Here is a 26,815-nt window from a genome sequence, read left to right as displayed (position 1 = left end):
TCGCTGCTTTTTATCACAGCAGAGAGAACAGGTACCCACTGCGCATGCGCCAGTGTGCCGGCGCATGCCAGATGGCCGAAGGCCATAGTTGGGCTGCGATCGCCTGCCTGATTGACATGCAGAGGCGGTCGCTGGGCGGGAGAAGGCGGAACGGCGGCGTTTGGCCGCCGTTTCGAGGGCGCGGTCCGGCCAACGAAGGCGTGGCCGGACCGTGCGGGATAGCGGCCTGCAGCGGCTGTGTGACGTCATACGCTGCGGGCCGGGGAGCGACGACTAGCTCCCGGCCAGGAGCTACTCTTGAAGTGCAAAGGCCTTTGCACTTCTGCAGGGAAGCCCGGCACTGACATGCGGGGCGGACTAGCTCTGTGCTGGGCGTCCCCCCCGCATGTCAGTGTGAATGATCGTAGCTGTGCTAAATTTAGCACAGCTACGATCATCTCGTTATGAGGGCCTTAAATGGCTGTTCATGCATTATTTTTATTAATGCAATTGTTTTGGGAGTCTTTCTCCAGTCTAATCTGGAAAATATAGATGCCCGCACATGTTGTGCCCAAACAGTTTTAGCATAGAATGCTTTGGGCTCCCGCTTGGACAACGAAAGAGCAGACTTGATGCACATTTCTTATCACAACTCAACTGACATGTAATTATTGGTCCAAATTAAGCAAATTGAATACTTTCAATGGCTTTATTAGTCATTGGGTAGGTGACTCGGGTATTTTGAACCAAGGGCCTAATTCAGAGTTGATCGCAGCAGCAAATTTGTTAGCAGTTGAGCAAAACCATGTGCACTGCAGGAGGGGGGGGGGGGCAGATATAACATTTGCAGAGAGTTAGATTTGGGTGGGGTGTGTTCAAACTGAAAGCTAAATTGCAGTGTAAAAATAAATCAGCCAGTATTTACCCTGCACAGAAACAAAATAACCCACCCACATCTAACTCTCTCTGCACATGTTATATCTGCTCCCCCTTCAGTGCACATGGTTTTGCCTAACTGCTAACAAATTTGCTGCTGCAATCAACTCTGAATTACCCACCAAGTCCCTACATTCTTATCTTAAAATGGTTAAAAGGATTATTTCACACCAACTTTTCAGATTGTAATGAAATTTGGTATAATAAGTGTTGCCATGGGTGTAAAGAAACCCCCCAAATCTTAGGCTATGTTCAACGGTTTTGAAGTTATACAGGGTTACGGTAGTTAGGTCAATACAACTTAGGTCGACACTCATTAGGTCTACCACTGAAGGTTGACAATGTCATTAGGTCGACATGTCAGAAGGTAGACATGAGTTTTTCACTTTTTTTTTTTTTTTGGGGGGGGGGGATTTTGTCATACTTAATCCACGTTGACAACGATTGGAACGGTAATCTGAGCAGAGCGAAGAGAGGCACCTTGCCTGAACGAGCCATGCGAGGGGACACTGCACTAATTTGGGTTCCCTGTCACTTTACGGAGAAAACGACACCAAAAACCTCAAGTCAACCTTTTGACCTGTCGACCTAATGGCAATGTCGACCCTTCAGTGGTCGACCTAAGTTGGGTCAACCCAACGACCCATACCCATTATACAGTTAAAAGCACTTTTTCCCCCAAAAAAACCCTCAGAAATTGTAGTTTTTTTTAAATGAGTGAATTAGGTTAAGAACATTAATTTAACCCTATCCAAGATTTTAGTTAAAAAAAATAAAAAATGAAAAAGAACATTTTCCAAATAATTTTTTTTTCAAACAACGGAACATTGGTCACATCTCGGTAATCACGGCATTACTTTTTACACCCCACACAGCTAACAGGTACACAGAGGGAGCTTGAGGGGACTGGTTTACACTTCACCAGCATCTGCTACTGTCTGCAGCAACTAGGGGGGTTCCTGCCGTGCTGTCCGATCAGCAATTATCGACAGCATGGCAGCACTGAGGGGAGGGTGCAGGGTGCTCCCTATGAGAGCAGCAGAGGAGGGAAGTTTCCCTTCCTTGTAGCTGCTAACACTGTTTATCTGATTGGTAGCATCCTGTGCGACCAGGTCAGATAAAGCACTTGCTGGTATGGTCGCATCTGATGCGACCATGCTAGGCAAGAGGTTAAAGCTGCAGTTTTTTAAATGAAAAAATAAGATTTTAAACCTACCAGTAAATCTTTTTCTCCTAGTCCGTAGAGGATGCTGGGGACTCTGTAAGGACCATGGGGTATCGACGGCTCCGCAGGAGACATGGGCACTGTAAAGCTTTAGAATGGGTGTGCACTGGCTCCTCCCTCTATGCCCCTCCTCCAGACCTCAGTTAGGACTGTGCCCAGAGGAGACTGACAGTACGAGGAAAAGGATTTTGTTATCTAGGGGTGAGATACACACCAGCCCACACCATACAACGTGGTATACAATAACCAGTTAACAGTATGAATAAAAACAGCATCAGCCATAGGCCGATCTCAACTGTAACTTAACCCTTAAGTATGCAATAACTATATACAAGTCTTGCAGAATGTTTCCGCACTGGGACGGGCGCCCAGCATCCTCTACGGACTACGAGAAAAAGATTTACGGGTAGGTTTAAAATCTTATTTTCTCTTACGTCCTAGAGGATGCTGGGGACTCCGTAAGGACCATGGGGATTATACCAAAGCTCCAAAACGGGCGGGAGAGTGCGGATGACTCTGCAGCACCGACTGAGCAAACAGGAGGTCCTCATCAGCCAGGGTATCAAACTTATAGAATTTTTCAAAAGTGTTTGAACCCGACCAAGTAGCTGCTCGGCAAAACTGTAATGCCGAGACGCCTCGGGCATCCGCCCAAGAAGAGCCCACCTTCCTAGTGGAATGGGCCTTTACTGAATTTGGTACCGGCGAATCAGCCGTAAAATTAACCTGCTGAATCGCGTTACCGATCCAGCTAGCAATAGTCTGCTTAGAAGCAGGAGCGCCAACCTTGTTGGCTGCCTACAGGACAAACAGTGCATCTGTTTTCCTAACCATAGCCGTTCTGGCTAAATAAAACTTTAAGGCCCTGACTACAAACAGGGGCCTGGAATTCTCCTAGTCACCCGTAGCCACAGGCACTACAATAGGTTGGTTTACATGCAATAACGCAACCAACTTTAGGCAGACTGAGGACGAATCCTCAACTCTGCTCGATCCGCATGTAAAATCAGATAGGGGCTTTTGTGAGACAAGGCCGCCAATTCGGACACCCGCCTCGCAGATGCCAAGACCAATAACATGATCACTTTCCAAGTGAGAAAATTCAATTTAACTGTTTGAAGTGGTTCAAACCATTGTGACTTAAGGAAACTTAACACCACGTTAAGGTCACATGGTGCCACTGGGGGCATAAAAAGAGGTTGGATGTGTAACGCTGTTTTTACCAAAGTCTGGACTTCTGTGAGAGAAGCCATTTCCTTCTGAAAGAATATGGATAAGGCAGATATCTGCACCTTAATTGAGCCTAACTTTAGGCCCATATCCACTCCTGTCTGTAGAAAATGGAGAAAACTTCCTAGTTGGAAAACCTCAGTAGGAACATCCTTGGCTTCACACCAAGACACATATTTTCTCCAGATACGGTAATGGTGCTTCGCCACAACATCTTTTCTAGCTTTAATAAGAGTAGGAACGACCTTCTCTGGAATACCCTTTTCAGCTAGGATTTGGTGTTCAACCGCCATGCCGTCAAACGTAACCGCGGTAAGTCTTGGAACACGTACAGCCCTTGTAGTAGCAGGTTCTCCCTGTGAGGAAGGGGCCACGGATCTTCTGAGATCAGTCCCTGAAGATCTGCATACCAAGCCCTTCAAGGCAAATCTGGAACAAGGAGTATTGTCTGCACTCTTGTTTGTAATATGATTCTCAATATATTTTTGTGATGAGAATACGTGGAGGGAGCACATAGACCGACTGAAAAACCCACGGTGTCACCAGGGCGTCCACCGCCGCTGCCTGAGGGTCCCTCGACCTGGAACAATACGTCCGAATCTTCCTGTTGAGGCGTGATGTCATGTCTATATGAGGAAGTCCTCAACGACTTGTCACCACTGTAAAGACTTCCTGATGAAGTCCCCACTCTCCTGGATGGATATTGTGTCCTCTGTAATGAAGACCTCTGACGGAGCGCTTACATGCTTTTTCGCCTTTATCAGGAGATCGTCCAAGTATGGGATAAATGTGACGCCTTGCTCACGCAGGAGCACCATCATGTCCGCAATGAACGTGTCGGACGTGGGAATAACAATCATGTACAGCGAATCTTAGGTACGCCTGATGAGGATAAATGGGGACATGAAGGTATGCATCCTTTAGGTCAAGTGACACCATAAAAACCTCCCCTTCCAGGCTGGAGATCACTGCCCGGAGAGACTCTTGTCCCTGGGAAATAGCCGTAGCTGGTGTTCTTTTCCCTCTACCTACACCTCTGGCGAGGAAGGAAGAGCCCCGACCCTTTCTGAACTTATGCGACCGAAGGGACTGCATTTGATATTGCCGTGTTTTCTTTTCCTGTGGGGGAACATAAGGCAAAAGAGTAGATTTACTCGCGGTCGCTGTGGTTACCAGATCCGCGATGCTCTCCCCAAATAAAACTTAACCTTTGTAAGGCAAAGTCCTTTTTTTTTTTTTTTTTTTTTTTTAAACAGCATACCTGTCCCTTGGCAGGTCCACAGGGACCGTCTAACGGAGATCTCCATGGCATTGGCTCTTGAACCCAACAGCCCAATATCACTCGCAGCTTCTCTCATATATTATGCTGCGTCTTTAATGTGACCCAAGGTCACCCAAAATGGCATCTTTTTCTAGGGTGTCAGTCAGATGACAAGTTATCTGCCCACGCTGCAACTGCACAACCCACCCATGCCGACGCTACTGCCGGCCTTAGTAGGGCACCTATAAATTGATTTTAAGGTAGTTTTCTGTGTGCAATCAGCAGGACTCTTAAAGGCTGCCGTATCAGGGGAAGGTAGCACCCCCCTTTTTCGACAAGCGCGTAAATGCCGTGTCAACCGTGGGAGAGTATTCCCACCGTAACCTGTCCTGGGAGTGGAAAGGTTACGCCATAATATTTCCTTGGGAATCTGCAGTTTCTTATCTGGAGTTTCCCAAGCTTTATCAAACAGGGCGATCAGCACGCGAGATAGGGGAAAAGTTACCTCAGGATTCTTTCCCTTAAACATGCCGACCTTTGTGTCAGAGACAGAAAGGTCCCCAGTGATATGCAAAACATCTTTAATTGCTACAATCATATATTGAATACACTTGTCCACCCTTGGGTGCACTTAGCATCATCACCGTCGACACTGGAGTCAGAATCCGTGTCGGTATTGGTGTCTACTACCTGTGAAAAGGGACGGTTCTGCGACCCCGAAAGGCCCTGTGACACAGTAAAAGCTATGGATTGACTACCTGCTTTAATCCTTGGACTCAACTTTGTCCAAACTTTGTAATAAAGTCACATTAGTCATTCAATCAGGTGTCGGCGGCGCCGACGGAGACACCACAATCATCTGCTCTGCCTCCTCCCTATATGAGCCTTCCACCTCAGACATGTCGACACAGACGTACTGACATCCCCACACACACACACACAGGGATACCTAATATAATGGAGACTGACCCACCATAAGACCCTTAGGAGAGACAGAGAGAGAGTATGCCAGCACACACCCAGCGCCATTGTATACCGAGACAAAAAACCCAGTCTGTCAGCGCTTTTTATTACAAGTGTAAAACACCACATATTTTGCGCCAATAAACGTGTCCCCCCCCTCGTTTTGACCCTCTGTATTAACTAACAGCAGGGGAGAGTCCGGGGCCGCTTCTCTGTATGCTGATGAGAAAATATGGTGCTGGTTAGTGCTGGAGGAAACAAGCTCCGCCCCCCGACGGCGGGCTTCGTTCCCGCTCTAATTCTTTATACTGGCGGGGGATTCTGAATATATATACTTTTAGTGTATATAAGTACTTTGCCAGTGTTATGTGAGGTATATTAATGCTGCCCAGGGCGCCCCCTCTGCGCCCTGCACCATTACTGTGGTGCCTGTGTGTGAGAGCTGGGAGCAATGGCGCGCAGCGTTACCACTGCGCGTTACCTCATGAAGATCTGAAGTCTTCTGCGGCCTTTGAAGTTTTTTCTTCTTATACTCACCCGGCTTCTATCTTCCGGCTCTGTGAGGACGGCGGCGGCGCGGCTCTGGGAAGAACTACAGGGTGAGACCTGTGTTCAGACTCCCTCTGGAGCCAATTGTGTCCAGTAGCCTAAGAAGCAGAGCCTATCATTGAAGTAGGTCTGCTTCTCTCCCCTCAGTCCCACGAAGCAGGGAGCCTGTTGCCAACAGTGCTCCCTGAAAATAATAAACCTAACAAAAGCTTTTTCAGAGAAACTCAGGAGAGCTCCCCTGCAGTGCATCCAGTCTCCACTGGGCACAGGAAATAACTGAGGTCTGAAGGAGAGGCATAGAGGGAGGAGCCAGTGCACACCCATTCTAAAGCTTTATAGTGCCCATGTCTCCTGCGGAGCCATCGATACCCCATGGTCCTTACGGAGTCTCCAGCATCCTCTAGGACGTAAGAGAAATGTTATATTAACTTTTTTTAAATTGTATTTGCCGCTCACCTAATTGCGCTAGAGAGTTGGGCAATGCCTCATTTTAAACCTCTTTTTATGGCCTTTCATATGCAGTATGTTTCCATAAAATTAAACAACATTTTCAAAGACAAAATTGATTCTCAAAAACCCAATATTTACAACAACAAAAAAAAAATTGCTCATATGGTTAATAAGTCAAAGTTTTTATTTTGGGATTATGATGGGAGCACATGCTGTTAGAGCTTTCATTTTTGAGTGATTCATGAAAATTGTATTTTAAAAATCAAATATTTTTTCCATTTCACTACGTTAGAGGAAAGCACGTTCCTCTTCAGTTGTGTTTTTGGGGAGGAGATTCTACAGACAGCGCCTGCTCCCACTTCTGTACAGGTGCATAAACGTAAGTGGAAAGATACTTCAGCTGTGTTGACTGAGCCCAACTTTTACATTTTCCTGGACCACTACAAGTGTTCCAGGGACAGGATAAGTTTGGGTGGGATTTAAACAGTGAAGAAAAGCCCATTGGTCACTAAGTTAAGCCCACCCAAACCTAACCTGTTCCTGATTTTATTTTATTTTTGAAATACTATTTTCATGAATTACAAACTGAAAGCTCTTGTAGCATGTGATCTCATCACAGTCCCAAAATAAAACTTTGGGGATTTATTAACAGTATGAGCAGTTGTTGTTTTTTTAAATTGTAAACTGCTCATACTGTTAATAAATCCCCAAAGTTTTTTTTTGGGACTGTGATGAGATCACATGCTACAATAGCTTTCAGTTATAAAAAAAAAAAAAAAAAAAAAATCAGGAACAGGTTAGGTTTGGGTGGGCTTAACTTCGTGACCAATGGCCTTTTCTTCACTATTTAAATCCCACCCAAACTTAGCCTATCCCTGGAACACTTGTAGTGGTCCGGGAAAATGTAAAAGGTGGGCCCGGTCAACACAACTGAAGTATCTTTCCACTTACGTTTATGCACCTGCACAGAAGTGGGAGCAGGCACTGTCTGTAGAATCTCATCCCCAGACACACCTGAAGAGGAACATGCATTCCTCTAACGTAGTGAAGTGGAAAAAATATTTGTTGATTTTTAAGATACAATTTTCATGAATCACTTAAAAATGAAAGCTCTTATAGCATGTGCTCCCATCATAATCACAAAATAAAAACTTTGGTGATTTATTAACCGTATGAGCAACTTTTTATTTTTTGTAAATATTGGCTTTTTGAGAATCAAAATTTTGTTTATGAAAAGATTTAATTTTTTATGGAAACATACTGCTGTGTTATAGATCATATGAAAGACCATAAAAAGGTTTAAAATAAGACACTGTCCAACTCTTTAGCTCAATTAGGTGAGCGGCAAATGCAATTTAAAAAAACGCTAATAGCACATTTTTTGTGAAAAAATTGCATATTAAAAAGGCATAACTTTAAAACCATTGATCAACCTAAAATTTGGGGGTTTTCTTTACACCCATTGCAGCATCTATTATACCAAATTTCATCACAATCTGAAAATGGTCAGTCTGAAAACAGTTTTGAGTTGTGGAATAACCCGCCCCTTTCCAACGTAGCTCTGACCTGAATTATTCCCAGGTTGGAGCCGACATTGCACAGGTGCAGTAGCCTCTGGGAGTCTCAGCTGCAGTGAGAAGTGAGACTCCGGCTCCACCCCCTGACGTCACTTGCTCCTGATAGTGTCATCGCTGCAGAAAGCAGCATTGCCATCCTCCCCATACTGTAAACCGTAGCCAGGTCGGAAGACCTGGCTTACCAGTTCACACTGCCCTTTAATCCTGCTCCTTCCCAGGACCACACCTACAAACTAGCCGGGTTGGATTACAGAGTCACTGGACCCGGATTAACCGTTTTCCACTGAGCTGCGACAGTAACCAGGGTTTTAGTGGTAATGGAAAAGGGGTGTTACTGTGCACTAAACAGACAATAGATCAAAGTACTATCCATGAAGTATACAATTTCTACCATACTGAACAGGATTGTAGCCGCTTTGTATATTGGCTATTAATATGAGCTTAGGTTTGTAAACTGGTCAAGCAGGGCTTCTATTGTTTCCTGTGCCCCCTGCTGTGCATCTACAGCAATGGGCGTCTATTGGAGCTATTCAATTGATGCTCCGATCAGATACCCATTACCAGTTAAAACGTCTGACAGCTCCAGGTTTAGCCACTCAAAGGGCGTTATTCAAATGATATATCACGCCCAGTTTCCTTTCTAAAAGGAGACCCGTTATCACGCATATCGTGCCCATAGTAATCAGGTTTAGCTGCGTAAAGGGTTGGGCGCCCTCGCTACCCCAGGGGTAGCGAGCTGAAATGATTATACTACGCCCGTCAGCAGAAACAGAACGGGTGTGGAAGGGGGTGAAAAGAATTGAATACCGCCCAAAGCAGCTAAAGCAATCTAAGGTGCTTGAATGTGCATCTCTAGTCCAGGTTTGGTTACTTTGGGCGCCTAAACGAAGGACTTTAAACACTTTTTTCTCACGCCTCCTGAGGTTACAAGGAAGTGTGACTGCTGCGGCTAACAGGCATCTATCGGAGAAACAACTGAATAGCTCAGATAGACGCTCATTCCATTAGACCAGGGATGGGGAACCTTCGGGCCTCCAGCTGTTGAACTACACATACCAGCATGCCCTGCAACAGTTTTAGCATGGCCAAATAGCAAAACTGTAGCAAGGCATACTGGTATGTGTAGCTCAACAACAGCTGGAGAGCCAAAGGTTCTCGACCCCTGCTTTAGACAGCCAGCAGGTGTCACGCGTCACAATTGACTTGACCTCAATAATTGCAATAGTTCAAAGTGCCTTTGAAAAGATGAACAAAAAGGAAGAATTGTTGCACCCATCCATTAATAAATACATTTTAGTCTAGAAAAGTGCTTTCTGTACCAATTCCTATTTTTGGATACTAATAATCCTTAATATTGTATATTATGTAGTATGCCAAGGAAATAATGGTATTGATTCAATTCACCACAAATTGAATAACGCCAGAGCTATTTAATTAGCGCCTTATGTCAGAGAATGCAGGTTCTCTGTGTTTAGTTGCGAGAACAGGCATTCTATGACTTACGTGCATGGTGTGATGCTGTTTCCACCGCGCTAAGGACAAAAAACAGCATTACGCAAGTAGTTTTGTCAGATTTCTACTCGCACCCCAGCTAGGCTCAACAGCGTGCTGAATTGAATAGCTCCGGGAGCTACTTCCCGGTGCTCTTCAATTTGTGCCGAACTGAATTGAGCACAAGTAAAGCAACCATCAGCTTTTAAATCAGGAATTCAAAACCAGTACAGACCCATAGCTTGGCCTAGACAAATCAAGAGAACTACTGTTTTAAAGGTATTATTTCTGGCTTTATATGCGATTAGGCCGATAAAAACCTGTTCCAGCACCAGTCTGGACTTCTCATAGCACAAATCGGGTACATAGGTTCCATATCCCACTGATCTAGGTATAGCCAAAGTGCTTAAAAATAACTTCTGACATTTCAAACATAATGTGATGGCACATCTTCCCTGGCTTATAGAACTTACTGAATGGCTCCTTAGTTCCAGATTTAGTCGAACACTAGCCATCCCACAAACATATTATGTGTGCTAATTTGAGTAAAAGCAGACACAATTATATGAATATATTTTATATTTTATTTAATCAGTACATCAAGCGCAATATACTAGTATTTTTCTGTCTTTTTGTGTCTTTGGGGATTTTGCCAGTCCTTTAGTATGTGCAGCTGATGTACGGATAAGTATTAATTTCTAAAATTATTTGCGCCAGGAGTTGGTGTTAATCACTCCACAAGAATCCGTTTTTCCATCTATCCTGACTAGTCTCCCAGAAAAACATCCCCACAGCATGATGCTGCCACCACCATGCTTCACTGTAGGGAAGTTATTGGCCTGGTTCCTCAAAACACCGGTGCCTGGTATCCTCCAAACAGGACGCATGGCATTCATGCCATAGAGTTCAATCTTTGTCTCATCAGACCAGAGAATTGTTTTTCATGGTCAGCCTCCTTCAGGTGCATTTTGGCAAACGCCAGGCGGGCTGCCATGTGCTTTTTACCAAGTAAGGAGTGGCTTCCGTCTGGCCACTCTACCATACAGGCCTGATTGGTGGATTGCTGCAGAGATGGTTGTCCTTCTGGAAGGTTCTCCTCTCTCCACAGAGGAATGCTGTAGCTCTGACAGAGTGACCATCGGGTCCTTTGTCACCTCCCTGTCTAGGGCCCTTCTCCCCTGATCGCTCAGTTTAGACGGACGGCCAGCTCTAGGAAGTGTCCTGGTGGTTTTGAACTTCTTCCGTTTACGAATGATGGAGGCTACTGTGCTCATTGGGACCTTCAAAAGCAGCAGATATTTTTCTGTACCATTACCCAGATTTGTGACTAGAGACAATCCTGTCTCTGAAGTCTACAGACAATTCCTTTGACTTCATGCTTGGTTTGTGCTCAGACATGCACTGTCAAGTGTGGGACCGTATATAGACCTATCCAAATCATGTCCAATCAACTGAATTTACCACAGGTGAACTCCAATTAAGCTGTAGGAACATCTCAAGGATGATCAGTGGAAACCAAAAGCACTTGAGCTCAATTTTGAGCTTCATAGCAAAGGCTGTGAATACATATGTACATGTGATTTCTTAGTTTATTTTTAATAAATTTGAAAAATCACAAAAAAAAAAAAAAAAAATTCACGTTGTAATTATGGGATATTGTGTGTAGAATTTTGAGGGGAAAAAAAAATAAGATTTTACTCACCGGTAAATCTATTTCTCGTAGTCCGTAGTGGATGCTGGGACTCCGTAAGGACCATGGGGATTAGCGGCTCCGCAGGAGACTGGGCACAACTAAAGAAAGCTTTAGGACTACCTGGTGTGCACTGGCTCCTCCCACTAAGACCCTCCTCCAGACCTCAGTTAGGATACTGTGCCCGGAAGAGCTGACACAATAAGGAAGGATTTTGAATCCCGGGTAAGACTCATACCAGCCACACCAATCACACCGTATAACTCGTGATACTATACCCAGTTAACAGTATGAAATATAACTGAGCCTCTCAACAGATGGCTCAACAATAACCCTTTAGTTAGGCAATAACTATAAACAAGTATTGCAGACAATCCGCACTTGGAATGGGCGCCCAGCATCCACTACGGACTACGAGAAATAGATTTACCGGTGAGTAAAATCTTATTTTCTCTGACGTCCTAAGTGGATGCTGGGACTCCGTAAGGACCATGGGGATTATACCAAAGCTCCCAAACGGGCGGGAGAGTGCGGATAACTCTGCAGCACCGAATGAGCAAACTCTAGGTCCTCCTCAGCCAGGGTATCAAACTTGTTTTAACCCGACCAAGTAACAGCTCGGCAAAGTTGTAAAGCAGAGACCCCTCGGGCAGCCGCCCAAGAAGAGCCCACTTTCCTCGTGGAATGGGCATTTACAGATTTAAGGTGCGGCAGTCCAGCCGCAGAATGTGCAAGTTGAATCGTGCTACAGATCCAGCGAGCAATCGTCTGCTTAGAAGCAGGAGCACCCAGCTTGTTGGGTGCATACAGGAGAAATAGAGAGTCAGTTTTCCTGACTCCAGCTGTCCTGGAAACATACTTTTCAGGGCCCCGACTACGTCCAGTAACTTGGAATCCTCCAAGTCCCAAGTAGCCGCAGGCACCACAATAGGTTGTTTCACATGAAAAACGGATACCACCTTAGGAAGGAATTGGGAACGAGTCCTCAATTCCGCCTTATCCATATAAAATACAGATAAGGGCTTTTGTATGACAAAGCCGCCAATTCTGATACACGCTTGGCCGACGCCAAGGCCCACAGAATGACCGCTTTCCACGTGAGGTATTATAGCTCCACGGATTTAAGTGGCTCAACCCAATGCGACTTCAGGAAATCCAACACCACGTTGAGATCCCACGGTGCCACTGGAGGCACAAACGGGGGCTGACTATGCAGCACTCCCTTAACAAAAGTCTGAACTTCAGGCAGTGAAGCCAGTTCAATTTTGGAAGAAAATCGATAGAGCCAAAATCTGTACCTTAATGGAACCCAATTTTAGGCCCATAGTCACCTCTGACTGTAGGAAGTGCAGAAATCTACCTAGCTGAAATTTCTCCTTTGGGGCCTTCCTGGCCTCACAGTACGCAACATAGTTCCGCCATATGCGGCGATAATGGTTTGCGTTCACTTCTTTCCTAGCTTTAAATAGCGTAGGGATAACTTCCTCCGGAATTCCCTTTTCCTTCAGGATCCGGCGTTCAACCGCCATGCCGTCCAACCGCCATGCCGTCCAACGCAGCCGCGGTACGTCTTGGAACAGACAGGCCCCCTGCTGCAGCAGGTCCTGTCTGAGCGGCAGAGGCCGTGGGTCCTCTGAGATCATTTCTTGGAGTTCTGGTTACCAAGCTCTACTTGGCCAACCCGGAACAATGAGTATAGTTCTTACTCCTCTCCTTCTTATTATTCTCATTACCCTGGGTAAGAGAGGCAGAGAAGGGAACACATACACCGACTGGTACACCCACGGTGTTACCAGAGCGTCCACAGCTATCGCCTGAGGGTCCCTTGACCTGGCGCAATATCTTTGTAACTTTTAGTTGAGGCGGGACGCCATCATGTCCACCTGTGGCCTTTCCCAACGGTGTACAATCATTTGGAAGACTTCTGGATGAAGTCCCCACTCTCCCGGGTGGAGGTCGTGTCTTCTGAGAAAGTCTGCTTCTCAGTTGTCCACTCCGGGAATGAACACTGCTGACAGTGCTAACACATGATTTTCCGCCCATCGGAGAATCCTTGTGGCTTCTGCCATCGCCATCCTGCTTCTTGTGCCGCCCTGTCGGTTTACATGAGCGACCGCCGTGATGTTGTCTGACTGGATCAGCACCGGCCGGTGTTGAAGCAGGGGTCTAGCCTGACTTAGGGCATCGTAAATGGCCCTTCGTTCCAGAATATTTATGTGTAGGGAAGTCTCCTGACTTTTCCATAGCCTTGGAAGTTTCTTCCCTGTGTGACTGCCCCCCAGCCTCGAAGGCTGGCATCCGTGGTCACCAGGACCCAGTCCTGAATGCCGAATCTGCGGCCCCCTAGAAGATGAGCACTCTGCAGCCACCACAACAGCGACACCCTGGCCCTTGGAGACAGGGTTATCCGCCGATGCATCTGAAGATGCGACCCGGACCACTTGTCCAACAGATCCCACTGGAAAATCCTTGCATGGGACCTGGCAAATGGAATTTCTTCGTAAGAAGCTACCATCTTTCCCAGGGCTCGCGTGCATTGATGCACAGACACCTGTATACATATTAGGAGGTCTCTGTCTAGAGACGACAACTCCTTGGACTTCTCCTCCGGGAGAAACTCTTTTTATCCTGTTCTGTGTCCAGAACCATACCCAGGAACAGTAGACGCGTCGTAGGAACCAGCTGCGACTTTGGAGTATTCAGAATCCAGCCGTGCTGTTGTAGCACTTCCCGAGATAGTGCTACTCCGCCGAACAACTGCTCCCTGGACCTCGCCTTTATAAGGAGATTGTCCAAGTACGGGATAATTATTTCGGCCATTACCTCGGTTCCGGGGACAGACCAACGGCAACGTCTGGAATTGGTAATGACAATCCTGTACCACAATTCTGAGGTACTCCTGGTGAAGAGGGTAAATAGGGACATGCAGGTAAGCATCCTTGATGTCCAGTGATACCATGAAATTCTCCAGGCTTGCAATAATCGCCCTGAGCGATTCCATTTTGAACTTGAACCTTCGTATATAAGTGTTCAAGGCTTTCAATTTTAGAATGGGTCTCACCGAACCGTCTGGTTTCAGTAACACAACATTTTGGAATAGTAACCCCGGCCTTGTTGAAGGAGGGGTACCTTGATTTCACCTGCTGGAAGTACAGCTTGTGAATTGCCGCCAGTACTACCTCCCTTTCTCCGAGGGCAGCAGGCAAGGCTGATGTGAGGTAACGGCGAGGGGGAGTCGCCTCGAACTCCAGCCTGTATCCCTGTGATACTATTTGCAGAACCTAGGGATCCACCTGTGGGCAAGCCCACTGGTCCCTGAAGTTCCCGAGACGCGCCCCTACCGCACCTGTCTCCACCTGTGGAGCCCCAGCGTCATGCGGTGGACTCAGAGGAAGCGGGGGAAGATTTTTGATCCTGGGAACTGGCTGCTGGTGCAGCTTTTTCCTTCTTCCCTTGTCTCTGTGCAGAAAGGAAGCGCCTTTGACCCGCTTGCTTTTCTGAAGCCGAAAGGACTGTACCTGAAAATACGGTGCTTTCTTAGGCTGTGAGGAAACCAGAGGTAAAAAATTTTCTTCCCAGCTGTTGCTGTGGATACAAGGTCCCAGAGACCATCCCCAAACAATTCCTCACCCTTATAAGGCAGAATCTCCATGTGCCTTTTACAGGCAGCATCACCTGTCCACTGCCGGGTTTCTAATACCCTCCTGGCAGAATGGACATTGCATTAATTCTGGATGCCAGCCGGCAAATATCCCTCTGTGCATCCTTTATATATAAGACGACGTCTTTAATATGCTCTATGTTAGCAAAATATTATCCCTGTCTTAGAGTATTAATATTATCTGACCGGGTATCAGACCACGCTGTAGCAGCACTATTTATGCTGAGGCAATTGCAGGTCTCAGTATATAACCTGAGTGTGTATATACGGACTTCAGGATAGCCTCCTGCTTTTTATCAGCAGGCTCCTTCAAGGTGGCCGTATCCTAAGACGGCAGTGCCACCTTTTTTGACAAACGTATGAGCGCCTTATCCACCCTAAGGGATATCTCCCAACGTGACCTATCCTCTGGCGGGAAAGGGTACGCCATCAGTAACTTTTTAGAAATTACCAGTTTCTTATCGGGGGAACCCACGCTTCTTTACACACTTCATTCATTCATCTGATGGGGGAACAAAACACTGGCTGCTTTTTCTCCCCAAAAATAAAACTCCTTTTATGTGGTACTTGGGGTTCATGTCAGAAATGCGTAACACATTTTTCATTGCCGAGATCATGTAACGGATGTTCCTAGTGGATTGTGTATGTGTCTTAACCTCGTCGACACTGGAGTCAGACTCCGTGTCGACATCTGTGTCTGCCATCTGAGGTAACGGGCGTTTGAGCCCCTGATGGCCTTTGAGACCCCTGGGCAGGCGCGGGCTGAGAAGCCGGCTGTCCCACTGCTGTACGTCATCTAGCCTTTTATGTAAAAGGAGTTGACATTGTCGGTTAATACCTTCCACCTATCCATCCACTTTGGTGTCGGCCCCACAGGGGGCGACATCCCATTTATCGGCCTCTGCTCCGCCTCCACGTAACCTTCCTCATCCCAACATGTCGACACAGCCGTACAGACACCCGCGCACACAGGGAATGCTCTGACTGAGGACAGGACCCCACAAAGTCCTTTGAGGAGACAGAGAGAGAGTATGCCAGCACACACCAGAGCGCTATATAATGCAGGGATTAACACTATAACTGAGTGATTTTTCCCCAAATAACTGCTTGTATACATATATTGCGCCTAAATTTAGTGCCCCCCTCTCTTTTTAACCCTTTGAGCCTGAAAACTACAGGGGAGAGCCTGGGGAGCTGTCTTCCAGCTGCACTGTGAAGAAAAAATGGCGCCAGTGTGCTGAGGGAGAAGCCCCGCCCCTTTTTCGGCTGACTTTTCTCCCGCTTTTTTATGGATTCTGGCAGGGGTAATTTATCACATATATAGCCCTGGGACTATATATTGTGATGATTTGCCAGCCAAGGTGTCTTATATTGCCCTCAGGGCGCCCCCCCCCCCAGCGCCCTGCACCCATAAGTGACCGGAGTGTGAGGTGTACATGAGGAGCAATGGCGCACAGCTGCAGTGCTGTGCGATACCTTGGTGAAGACCGAAGTCTTCTGCCGCCGATTTTCCGGACTCTTCATGCTTCTGGCTCTGTAAGGGGGACGGCGGCGCGGCTCCGGGAACGAACACCAAGGTCGGGTCCTGCGGTCGATCCCTCTGGAGCTAATGGTGTCCAGTAGCCTAAGAAGCCCAAACTACTACCTGTTAGGTAGGTTCGCTTCTTCTCCCCTTAGTCCCTCGCTGCAGTGAGTCTGTTGCCAGCAGATCTCACTGTAAAATAAAAAACCTAAATATACTTTCTTTCTAGGAGCTCAGGAGAGCCCCTAGTGTGCATCCAGCTCAGCCAGGCACAAGAATCTAACTGAGGTCTGGAGGAGGGTCTTAGTGGGAGGAGCCAGTGCACACCAGGTAGTCCTAAAGCTTTCTATAGTTGTGCCCAGTCTCCTGCGGAGCCGCTAATCCCCATGGTCCTTACGGAGTCCCAGCATCCACTTAGGACGTCCGAGAAATAAGTTTATTCCATTTTGGAATAAGGCTGTAACATAGCAAAATGTGGAAAAAGCGAAGCACTGTGAATACTTCCCGGATGCACTGTACATACACATTTAAAAAAAAAATAAACACACACACAGACACACACAACTTCTCAAACAATGGGAGATTATATGGTATGGGTAGCACAGTTGTCGTAATGGTTAGCGTTGTTCCCTCACAGCGCTAATGTCTTTTGTTTGATTACCATATTGGATCCTAATTATGCGGAATTGGTATTTCTCTGACGTCCTAGTGGATGCTGGGAACTCCGTAAGGACCATGGGGAATAGCGGCTCCGCAGGAGACTGGGCACAATTAAAGAAAGCTTTAGGTCACCTGGTGTGCACTGGCTCCTCCCACTATGACCCTCCTCCAAGCCTCAGTTAGATTTTATGCCCGGCCGAGGTTGGATGCACACTAGGGTCTCTCCTGAGTTTCTAGAAAGAAAGTATATATTTAGGTTTTTTATTTAACAGTGAGACCTGCTGGCAACAGGCTCACTGCAGCGAGGGACTAAGGGGAGAAGAAGCGAACCTACCTGCTTGCAGCTAGCTTGGGCTTCTTAGGCTACTGGACACCATTAGCTCCAGAGGGACCGACCGCATGGAACTGGCCTTGGTGTTCGGTCCCGGAGTCGCGCAGCCGTCCCCCTTACAGAGCCAGAAGCAAGAAGAGGTCCGGAAAATCGGCGACAGAAGACATCAGTCTTCACCAAGGTAGCGCACAGCACTGCAGCTGTGCGCCATTGCTCCTCATACACACTTCACACTCCGGTCACTGAGGGTGCAGGGCGCTAGGGGGGGGCGCCCTGAGCAGCAATAAAAAGACCTTGGCTGGCAAAAATACCACAATATATAGCCCCAGAGGCTATATATATGTGATAATTACCCCTGCCAGAATCCAGAAAAAAGCGGGAGAATAGTCCGCGAAAAAGGGGCGGAGCTATCTCCTTCAGCACACTGGCGCCATTTCTCCCTCACAGCTCCGCTGGAAGGAAGCTCCCTGGCTCTCCCCTGCAGTCTACACTACAGAAAAGGGTAAAAAAGAGAGGGGGGGCACTAAATTTGGGCGCAGTATATATATAACAGCAGCTATAGGGGACATAATTCAGTTAGTCCCTGCATTATATAGCGCTCTGGTGTGTGCTGGCATACTCTCACTCTGTCTCCCCAAAGGGCTTTTGTGGGGTCCTGTCCTCTGTTGGAGCATTCCCTGTGTGTGTGCGGTGTGTCGGTACGGCTGTGTCGACATGTTTGATGAGGATAATGAGGAGGAGGCGGAGCAGTTGCATATAGAAGGGATGTCACCCCCTGCGGGGCAGACACCTGAGTGGATGGACTTATGGAAGGAATTGCGTGCACGCGTCGACTCCTTACACAAAAAATTTGAGGACATGCCAAATGCGGGACAGCCGGCTTCTCAGCTCGTGCCTGTCCAGGCGTCTCAAAGGCCATCGGGGGCTCTAAAACGCCCGCTACCTCAGATGGCAGACGTGGATGTCGACACGGATACTGACACCAGTGTCGATGACTATGAGTCTAGTCTAATGTCCACTAAGGCCATTTGTTGCATGATTGAAGCAATGAAAGAGGTGTTACACATTTCTGATATAAACCCAGGTACCACTAAAAAGGGTATTATGTTTGGGGAGAAAAAACTACCCGTAGTCTTTCCCCCATTAGAAGAATTAAATGAAGTGTGTGAAGAAGCGTGGGCTTTCCCTGATAAAAGATTGGTAATCTCTAAGAAGTTACTTATGGCGTTCCCTTTCCCGCCAGAGGATAGGTCACGTTGGGAAACACCACCTAGGGTGGATAAAGCGCTCACACGTTTGTCTAAAAAGGTGGCACTACCGTCTCCGGATACGGCCGCCCTCAAGGAGCCTGCTGATAGAAAGCAGGAGGCTATCCTGAAGTCTGTATATACACACTCAGGCATTATACTTAGACCTGCTATTGAGTCAGCGTGGATGTGCAGTGCTGCCGCTGCGTGGTCAGATTCCCTGTCAGAAAATATTGACACCCTAGACAGGGACACTATTCTGCTAACCATAGAGCATATTAAAGACTCAGTCTTATACATGAGAGATGCACAGAGGGAGATCTGCCGGCTGGCATCTAAAATAAGTGCACTGTCCATTTCTGCTAGGAGAGGCTTATGGACTCGCCAGTGGACAGGGGATGCAGATTCAAAAAGGCACATGGAAGTTTTGCCTTATAAGGGTGAGGAGTTATTCGGGGATGGTCTCTCGGACCTAGTTTCCACAGCAACTGCTGGGAAGTCAGCATTTTTACCCCATGTTCCCTCACAGCCTAAAAAGGCGCCGTTTTATCAAGTACAGTCCTTTCGGACTCAGAAAAACAGGCGTGGAAAAGGCGGGTCCTTTCTGTCCAGAGGCAGAGGAAAAAGGCTGCAACAAACAGCAGGTTCCCAGCAGCAAAAGTCCTCCCCCGCTTCTTCCAAGTCCGCCGCATGACGGTGGGGCTCCACAGACGGAGCCAGGTACGGTGGGGGGCCGCCTCAAAAATTTCAGCGATCAGTGGGCTCGCTCACAGGTGGATCCCTGGATCCTGCAAATAGTATCTCAAGGGTACAAACTGGAATTCGAGGCGTCTCCACCCCACCGGTTCCTAAAATCTGCCTTACCGACAACACCCTCAGGCAGGGAGGCTGTGCTAGAGGCAATTCACAAGCTGTATTCCCAGCAGGTGATAGTCAAGGTGCCCCTACTTCAACGAGGACGGGGTTACTATTCCACACTGTTTGTGGCACCGAAACCGGACGGTTCGGTGAGACCCATTTTAAATTTGAAATCCTTGAACACATACATAAAAAAATTCAAGTTCAAGATGGAATCGCTCAGGGCGGTTATTGCAAGCCTGGACGAGGGGGATTACATGGTATCCCTGGACATCAAGGATGCTTACCTGCATGTCCCCATTTACTATCCTCACCAGGAGTACCTCAGATTTGTGGTACAGGATTGCCATTACCAATTCCAGACGCTGCCGTTCGGACTCTCCACGGCACCGAGGGTGTTTACCAAAGTAATGGCGGAAATGATGATACTCCTTCGAAGAAAGGGAGTTTTAATTATCCCGTACTTGGACGATCTCCTAATAAAGGCGAGGTCCAAGGAGCAGTTGTTGGTGGGAGTAGCACTATCTCAGGAGGTGCTACACCAGCACGGTTGGATTCTGAATATTCCAAAATCACAGCTGGTTCCGACGACACGTCTACTGTTCCTGGGTATGATCCTGGACACAGTCCAGAAAAAAAGTGTTTCTCCCGGAGGAGAAAGCCAAGGAGCGGTCAACTCTAATCAGAGACCTCCTGAAACCGAAACAGGTATCGGTGCATCACTGCACGCGGGTCCTGGGAAAGATGGTGGCTTCTTACGAAGCAATTCCTTTCGGCAGGTTCCATGCCAGAATCTTTCAGTGGGACCTGTTGGACCAGTGGTCCGGATCGCATCTTCAGATGCATCGCCTGATAACCCCGTCTCCAAGAACCAGGGTGTCTCTGCTGTGGTGGCTGCAGAAGGCCCATCTTCTAGAGGGCCGCAGATTCGGCATACAGGACTGGGTCCTGGTGACCACGGATGCCAGCCTTCGGGGCTGGGGGGCAGTCACACAGGGAAGAAACTTCCAAGGACTATGGTCGAGTCAGGAGACTTCCCTACACATAAATATTCTGGAACTAAGGGCCATTTACAACGCCCTAAGTCAGGCAAGGCCTCTGCTTCAAAACCAGCCGGTACTGATCCAGTCAGACATCATCACGGCAGTCGCCCATGTAAATCGACAGGGCGGCACGAGAAGCAGGATGGCAATGGCAGAAGCCACAAGGATTCTCCGATGGGCGGAAAATCACGTACTAGCACTGTCAGCAGTGTTCATTCCGGGAGTGGCAACTGGGAAGCAGACTCTCAGCAGGCACGACCTCCACCCGGGAGAGTGGGGACTTCATCCAGAAGTCTTCACGCTGATTGCAAATCGATGGGAACGTCCACAAGTGGACATGATGGCATCCCGCCTAAACAAAAAACGAGAGATATTGCGCCAGGTCAAGGGACCCTCAGGCGATAGCTGTGGACGCTCTGGTGACACCGTGGGTGTACCAGTCAGTTTATGTGTTCCCTCCTCTGCCTCTCATACCAAGGGTACTGAGAATAATAAGAAAACGAGGAGTAAGAACAATACTCGTGGTTCCGGACTGGCCAAGGCGAGCGTGGTACCCGGAACTTCAAGAGATGATCTCAGAGGACCCATAGCCTCTGCCGCTCAGACAGGACCTGCTGCAGCAGGGGCCCTGTCTGTTCCAAGACTTACCGCGGCTGCGTTTTTGACGGCATGGCGGTTGAACGCCGGATCCTGAAGGAAAAGGGCATTCCGGAGGAAGTCATTCCTACGCTGATTAAAGCCAGGAAAGATGTAACTGCAAAGCATTATCACCGCATATGGCGGAAATATGTTGCTTGGTGTGAGGCCGAAAAGGCCCCAACAGAGGAATTTCAACTAGGTCGATTTCTGCATTTCCTACAAACAGGAGTGACTATGGGCCTGAAATTAGGCTCCATTAAGGTACAGATCTCGGCTCTGTCGATTTTCTTCCAGAAAGAACTGGCTTCATTGCCTGAAGTTCAGACGTTTGTGAAGGGAGTGCTGCATATTCAGCCCCCGTTTGTGCCTCCAGTGGCACCTTGGGATCTCAACGTGGTGTTGAGTTTCTTAAAATAAGAATTTACTTACCGATAATTCTATTTCTCATAGTCCGTAGTGGATGCTGGGGACTCCGTAAGGACCATGGGGAATAGCGGCTCCACAGGAGACTGGGCACATCTAAAGAAAGCTTTAGGACTATCTGGTGTGCACTGGCTCCTCCCCCTATGACCCTCCTCCAAGCTTCAGTTAGGATACTGTGCCCGGACGAGCGTACACAATAAGGAAGGATTTTGAATCACGGGTAAGACTCATACCAGCCACACCAATCACACCGTATAACCTGTGATCTGAACATAGTTAACAGCATGATAACAGAGGAGCCTCTGAAAGATGGCTCACAACAATAATAACCCGATTTTTGTAACAATAACTATGTACAAGTATTGCAGACAATCCGCACTTGGGATGGGCGCCCAGCATCCACTACGGACTATGAGAAATAGAATTATCGGTAAGTAAATTCTTATTTTCTCTAACGTCCTAAGTGGATGCTGGGGACTCCGTAAGGACCATGGGGATTATACCAAAGCTCCCAAACGGGCGGGAGAGTGCGGATGACTCTGCAGCACCAAATGAGAGAACTCCAGGCCCTCCTCAGCCAGGATATCAATTTTGTAGAATTTTACAAACGTATTTGCTCCTGACCAAGTAGCTGCTCGGCAAAGTTGTAAAGCCGAGACCCCTCGGGCAGCCGCCCAAGATGAGCCCACCTTCCTTGTGGAGTGGGCATTTACAGATTTTTGGCTGTGGCAGGCCTGCCACAGAATGTGCAAGCTGAATTGTACTACAAATCCAACGAGCAATAGTCTGCATAGAAGCAGGAGCACCCAGCTTGTTGGGTGCATACAGGATAAACAGCGAGTCAGATTTCCTGACTCCAGCCGTCCTGGAAACATATATTTTCAGGGCCCTGACAACGTCTAGCAACTTGGAGTCCTCCAAGTCCCTAGTAGCCGCAGGCACCACAAATAGGTTGGTTCAGGTGAAACGCTGAAACCACCTTAGGGAGAAACTGAGGACGAGTCCTCAATTCCGCCCTGTCCGAATGGAACATCAGATAAGGGCTTTTTCAGGATAAAGCCGCCAATTCTGACACGCGCCTGGCCCAGGCCAGGGCCAACAGCATGACCACTTTCCATGTGAGATATTTTAACTCCACAGATTTAAGTGATTCAAACCAATGTGACTTTTGGAACCCAAAACTACATTGAGATCCCAAAGTGCCACTGGAGGCACAAAAGGAGGCTGTATATGCCGTACCCCTTTTACAAACGTCTGAACTTCAGGGACTGAAGCTAGTTCTTTTTGGAAGAAAATTGACAGGGCCGAAATTTGAACCTTAATGGACCCCAATTTCAGGCCCATAGACACTCCTGTTTGCAGGAAATGTAGGAATCGAGGACGTCTTCTGCCGCCGATTTTCCGGACCTCTTCTGCCTTCTGGCTCTGTAAGGGGGCCGGCGGCGCGGCTCTGGGACCCATCCAAGCTGGGCCTGTGATCGTCCCTCTGGAGCTAATGTCCAGTAGCCTAAGAAGCCCAATCCACTCTGCACGCAGGTGAGTTCGCTTCTTCTCCCCTTAGTCCCTCGATGCAGTGAGCCTGTTGCCAGCAGGTCTCACTGAAAATAAAAAACCTAAACTAAAACTTTCACTAAGAAGCTCAGGAGAGCCCCTAGTGTGCACCCTTCTCGTTCGGGCACAGAGATCTAACTGAGGCTTGGAGGAGGGTCATAGGGGGAGGAGCCAGTGCACACCAGATAGTCCTAAAGCTTTCTTTAGATGTGCCCAGTCTCCTGCGGAGCCGCTATTCCCCATGGTCCTTACGGAGTCCCCAGCATCCACTTAGGACGTTAGAGAAAATCACATTGGTTTGAGCCACTTAAAACCGTGGATCTAAAATATCTCACGTGGAAAGTGGTCATGTTATTGGCCTTGGCTTCGGCCAGGCGTGTGTCAGAATTGGCGGCTTTGTCATGTAAAAGCCCTTATCTGATTTTCCATATGGATAGGGCAGAATTGAGGACTCGTCCCCAGTTTCTTCCTAAGGTGGTATCAGCTTTTCACTTGAACCAACCTATCGTGGTGCCTGCGGCTACTAGGGACTTGGAGGACTCCAAGTTACTGGACATAGTCAGGGCCTTGAAAATTTATGTTTCCAGGACGGCTGGAGTCAGGAAAACTGACTCGCTATTTATCCTGTATGCACCCAACAAGCTGGGTGCTCCTGCTTCTAAGCAGACTATTGCTCGCTGGATTTGTAGCACAATTCAGCAGGCGCATTCTGCGGCTGGACTGCCGCATCCTAAATCAGTAAAAGCCCATTCCACAAGGAAGGTGGGCTCATCTTGGGCGGCTGCCCGAGGGGTCTCGGCTTTACAACTTTGCCGAGCTGCTACTTGGTCAGGGGCAAACACGTTTGCAAAATTAAACAAATTTGATACCCTGGCTGAGGAGGACCTGGAGTTCTCTCATTCGGTGCTGCAGAGTCATCCGCACTCTCCCGCCCGTTTGGGAGCTTTGGTATAATCCCCATGGTCCTTACGGAGTTCCCAGCATCCACTAGGACGTCAGAGAAAATAAGAATTTACTCACCGGTAAATCTATTTCTCGTAGTCCGTAGTGGATGCTGGGCGCCCGTCCCAAGTGCGGATTGTCTGCAATACTTGTACATAGTTACTGTTAACTAAAGGGTTATTGTTGAGCCATCTGTTGAGAGGCTCAGTTGTTTTCATACTGTTAAACTGGGTATTGTATCACGAGTTGTACAGTGTGATTGGTGTGGCTGGTAAGAGTCTTACCCGGGATTCAAAATCCTTCCTTATTATGTCAGCTCGTCCGGGCACAGTGTCCTAACCGAGGCTTGGAGGAGGGTCATAGTGGGAGGAGCCAGTGCACACCAGGTGACCTAAAGCTTTCTTTAATTGTGCCCAGTCTCCTGCGGAGCCGCTATTCCCCATGGTCCTTACGGAGTTTTCAGCATCCACTACGGACTACGAGAAATAGATTTACCGGTGAGTAAAATCTTATTATTATCCACATGGGCTTACAAAAATATACTGGTATGTTAATTGGCGTCTGACGAAAACAAAAAATAATAATAATCATAGCTTTGGAGTCTGGTGCGGGGACTTATGTGAATGGGCACATGCGATACCTCGGCAACTCCCTGCCAGAGCTATATCGCATACGATACATCGTATGTGATCATTTTGCACACAATGTTTCACTCGCGATCCCATTCACTGCTCCGGCATGATGTATCCTTGGTGCCGCAGTGACAATATGGGGGACCACGCATCGGAATCGGAAGTAAATGACCCAATTTGACAGTTTTCACACGCTTATCGGCCCAATGGGTTGAAACAGTGTAGAAAGGGGCAAATCGTACTAGTACTACAAGCATGCCTTGGTAAGGCCCAGCAGCCACAATCACGCTGCTACAGACCTATCTAGATTTTTCCCTACAAAAATTCTTGAGAAGTTTTCTAGATTATAGGAAGGATGGACACATGGTTACAATTTGTAGGATTACACAAAGGTGATATGAATAGAGACAATGAAGATGAAAAGCCACTTTGTCTTGTTTATGTCCAAAACTGACACCACTGAAGTTATGCACAAGCTAGCACAAAAAAAAAAAAAAAAAAGTAAAGTATACTTTTCTGTTGGGAGACTAGTCTAAAGAGAGAATAATGCAACATTTCACAGTTAGGTACAATTTGTAAGTCTCTTACCTTACTAAAGTATCTGGCTTGCTAAGCTGGTTGTTTGGGATACAGTTCTCCATGGGATCTTTGTGACTGTTTGGGCTTTTACTAGTGCATTTCTTCTTGTCATTTTTATTGGACACTGAGGAGGGGATACTCCCATTAGACGAGCTGTGGCTCCGAGGAGATGAATTAGCTGTCCCTGTGGTGTTCTTGTAGTTCTTAGAAGAAGTGGTGCACGTGTCCTCTTTTAAGAGGTTTTCTGTGCTCCCTAAGTCATTATTCAGTCGCTTACTGTTGATATGATTCTCCATATATTCAATCTCCTGTACTTTAGAGTCTGTAGGCTGCAGGATGTTGTTGTTAATCCCTAAATTGTGTCTTTTCACATCCTTGTCTTTGCCCTTTTCTTTATATTCCAGCTCTGGTAACGTGCTGGAAATCTTTTTATTTGACGAGATCCCATTGTGCTGTAACAGTATTGTAGAATCCATTTCAGATAAACCCTTGGCGGCTGCAGTGTTTAAGGGGGGGGGGGGGGGAATAAAAAAAAAAAAAGTTACTACTGTGAAAGGCTAGATGCTCTAACCATGCATACCACGAAGTGATGCTGGCAAGACCATGTAGGAGATACAATACAGTAAATGTTAACAAGGTTAAGAGATATTTTCATTTCAATTCTGCCGCTACAATGTAGAACTAACCTACAGTAATTGTGAGTAAATCAATGCATGTCCTGTTTTTGAAAGTACTTACCTTCCTCGGCTTCCCTTTCTTGTCTCTGTAACATCTGTTGTTCTGGGGGCAGTGCTTGTTGCAGGAGCTGCATATAAAACTCATTTTCTTTCTGTACCTCTTTCTGTTTTCTTAACCGCATCTTATAACTGACGTAGCTTTTGAACCCGAAGCCTAAAGTGACTACAGGATAACCAATACTGTAAACCAAAATATAAAAACAAATAAACAGAATTACACATTGATGTTTTGTACTTGTTTTTTTTTACTAGGCCTCATATTCCTAAATATTGACCAACCTACCCCACCCACCAAAAACGAAACATTCACACAGCTGTAAACAAATACCATAATTTAACTATGTTTAATAAACATGCAAATCGTGAATGGTCATTTGTACAGCTTACCAATGAAATACACTGCAGATGACTTCCTTAAAATAACTTGAGGACAGAGTTGTATCAGCTGAAGTGATTCCCATGCAAAAATTTTATTATTTCAATGTAAACCTAGCTGTCACTACCTCAGAACTGTATGCTTTTCTGGAAAAGCATTCTGTAAACACACATGATACCGTCAGCAACTGAGTTATTATATTAAGCAAATGACAGCTCAGATACTTTTCTTGCAAATAAAAAAAATAAAAAGATTAAAAATGT

General features: G+C 47.1%; 1 protein-coding gene across 2 annotated transcripts in view; it reads right to left on the bottom strand.

The window, feature by feature from the left end:
• MACO1 (macoilin 1) overlaps positions 1 to 26,815 on the bottom strand; it is a 137,328-nt gene that overhangs the window by 46,551 nt on the left and 63,962 nt on the right. For both annotated transcript variants that reach the window (XM_063954170.1, XM_063954169.1), the window contains exons 5-6: positions 26,178 to 26,356; positions 25,449 to 25,935 (exon numbers count right to left, since the gene is read on the bottom strand). In XM_063954170.1, the coding sequence (XP_063810240.1) occupies positions 25,449 to 25,935; positions 26,178 to 26,356 (666 nt within the window). The remainder of the gene's footprint in view (positions 1 to 25,448; positions 25,936 to 26,177; positions 26,357 to 26,815) is intronic.

The sequence above is a fragment of the Pseudophryne corroboree genome, chromosome 2 (genome assembly GCF_028390025.1).
Source record: "Pseudophryne corroboree isolate aPseCor3 chromosome 2, aPseCor3.hap2, whole genome shotgun sequence".
In the NCBI taxonomy this organism is placed as follows: domain Eukaryota; kingdom Metazoa; phylum Chordata; class Amphibia; order Anura; family Myobatrachidae; genus Pseudophryne; species Pseudophryne corroboree.
The sequence above is the reverse complement of the archived record's forward strand: the minus strand, read 5'-3'. Positions and strand labels throughout refer to the sequence as shown.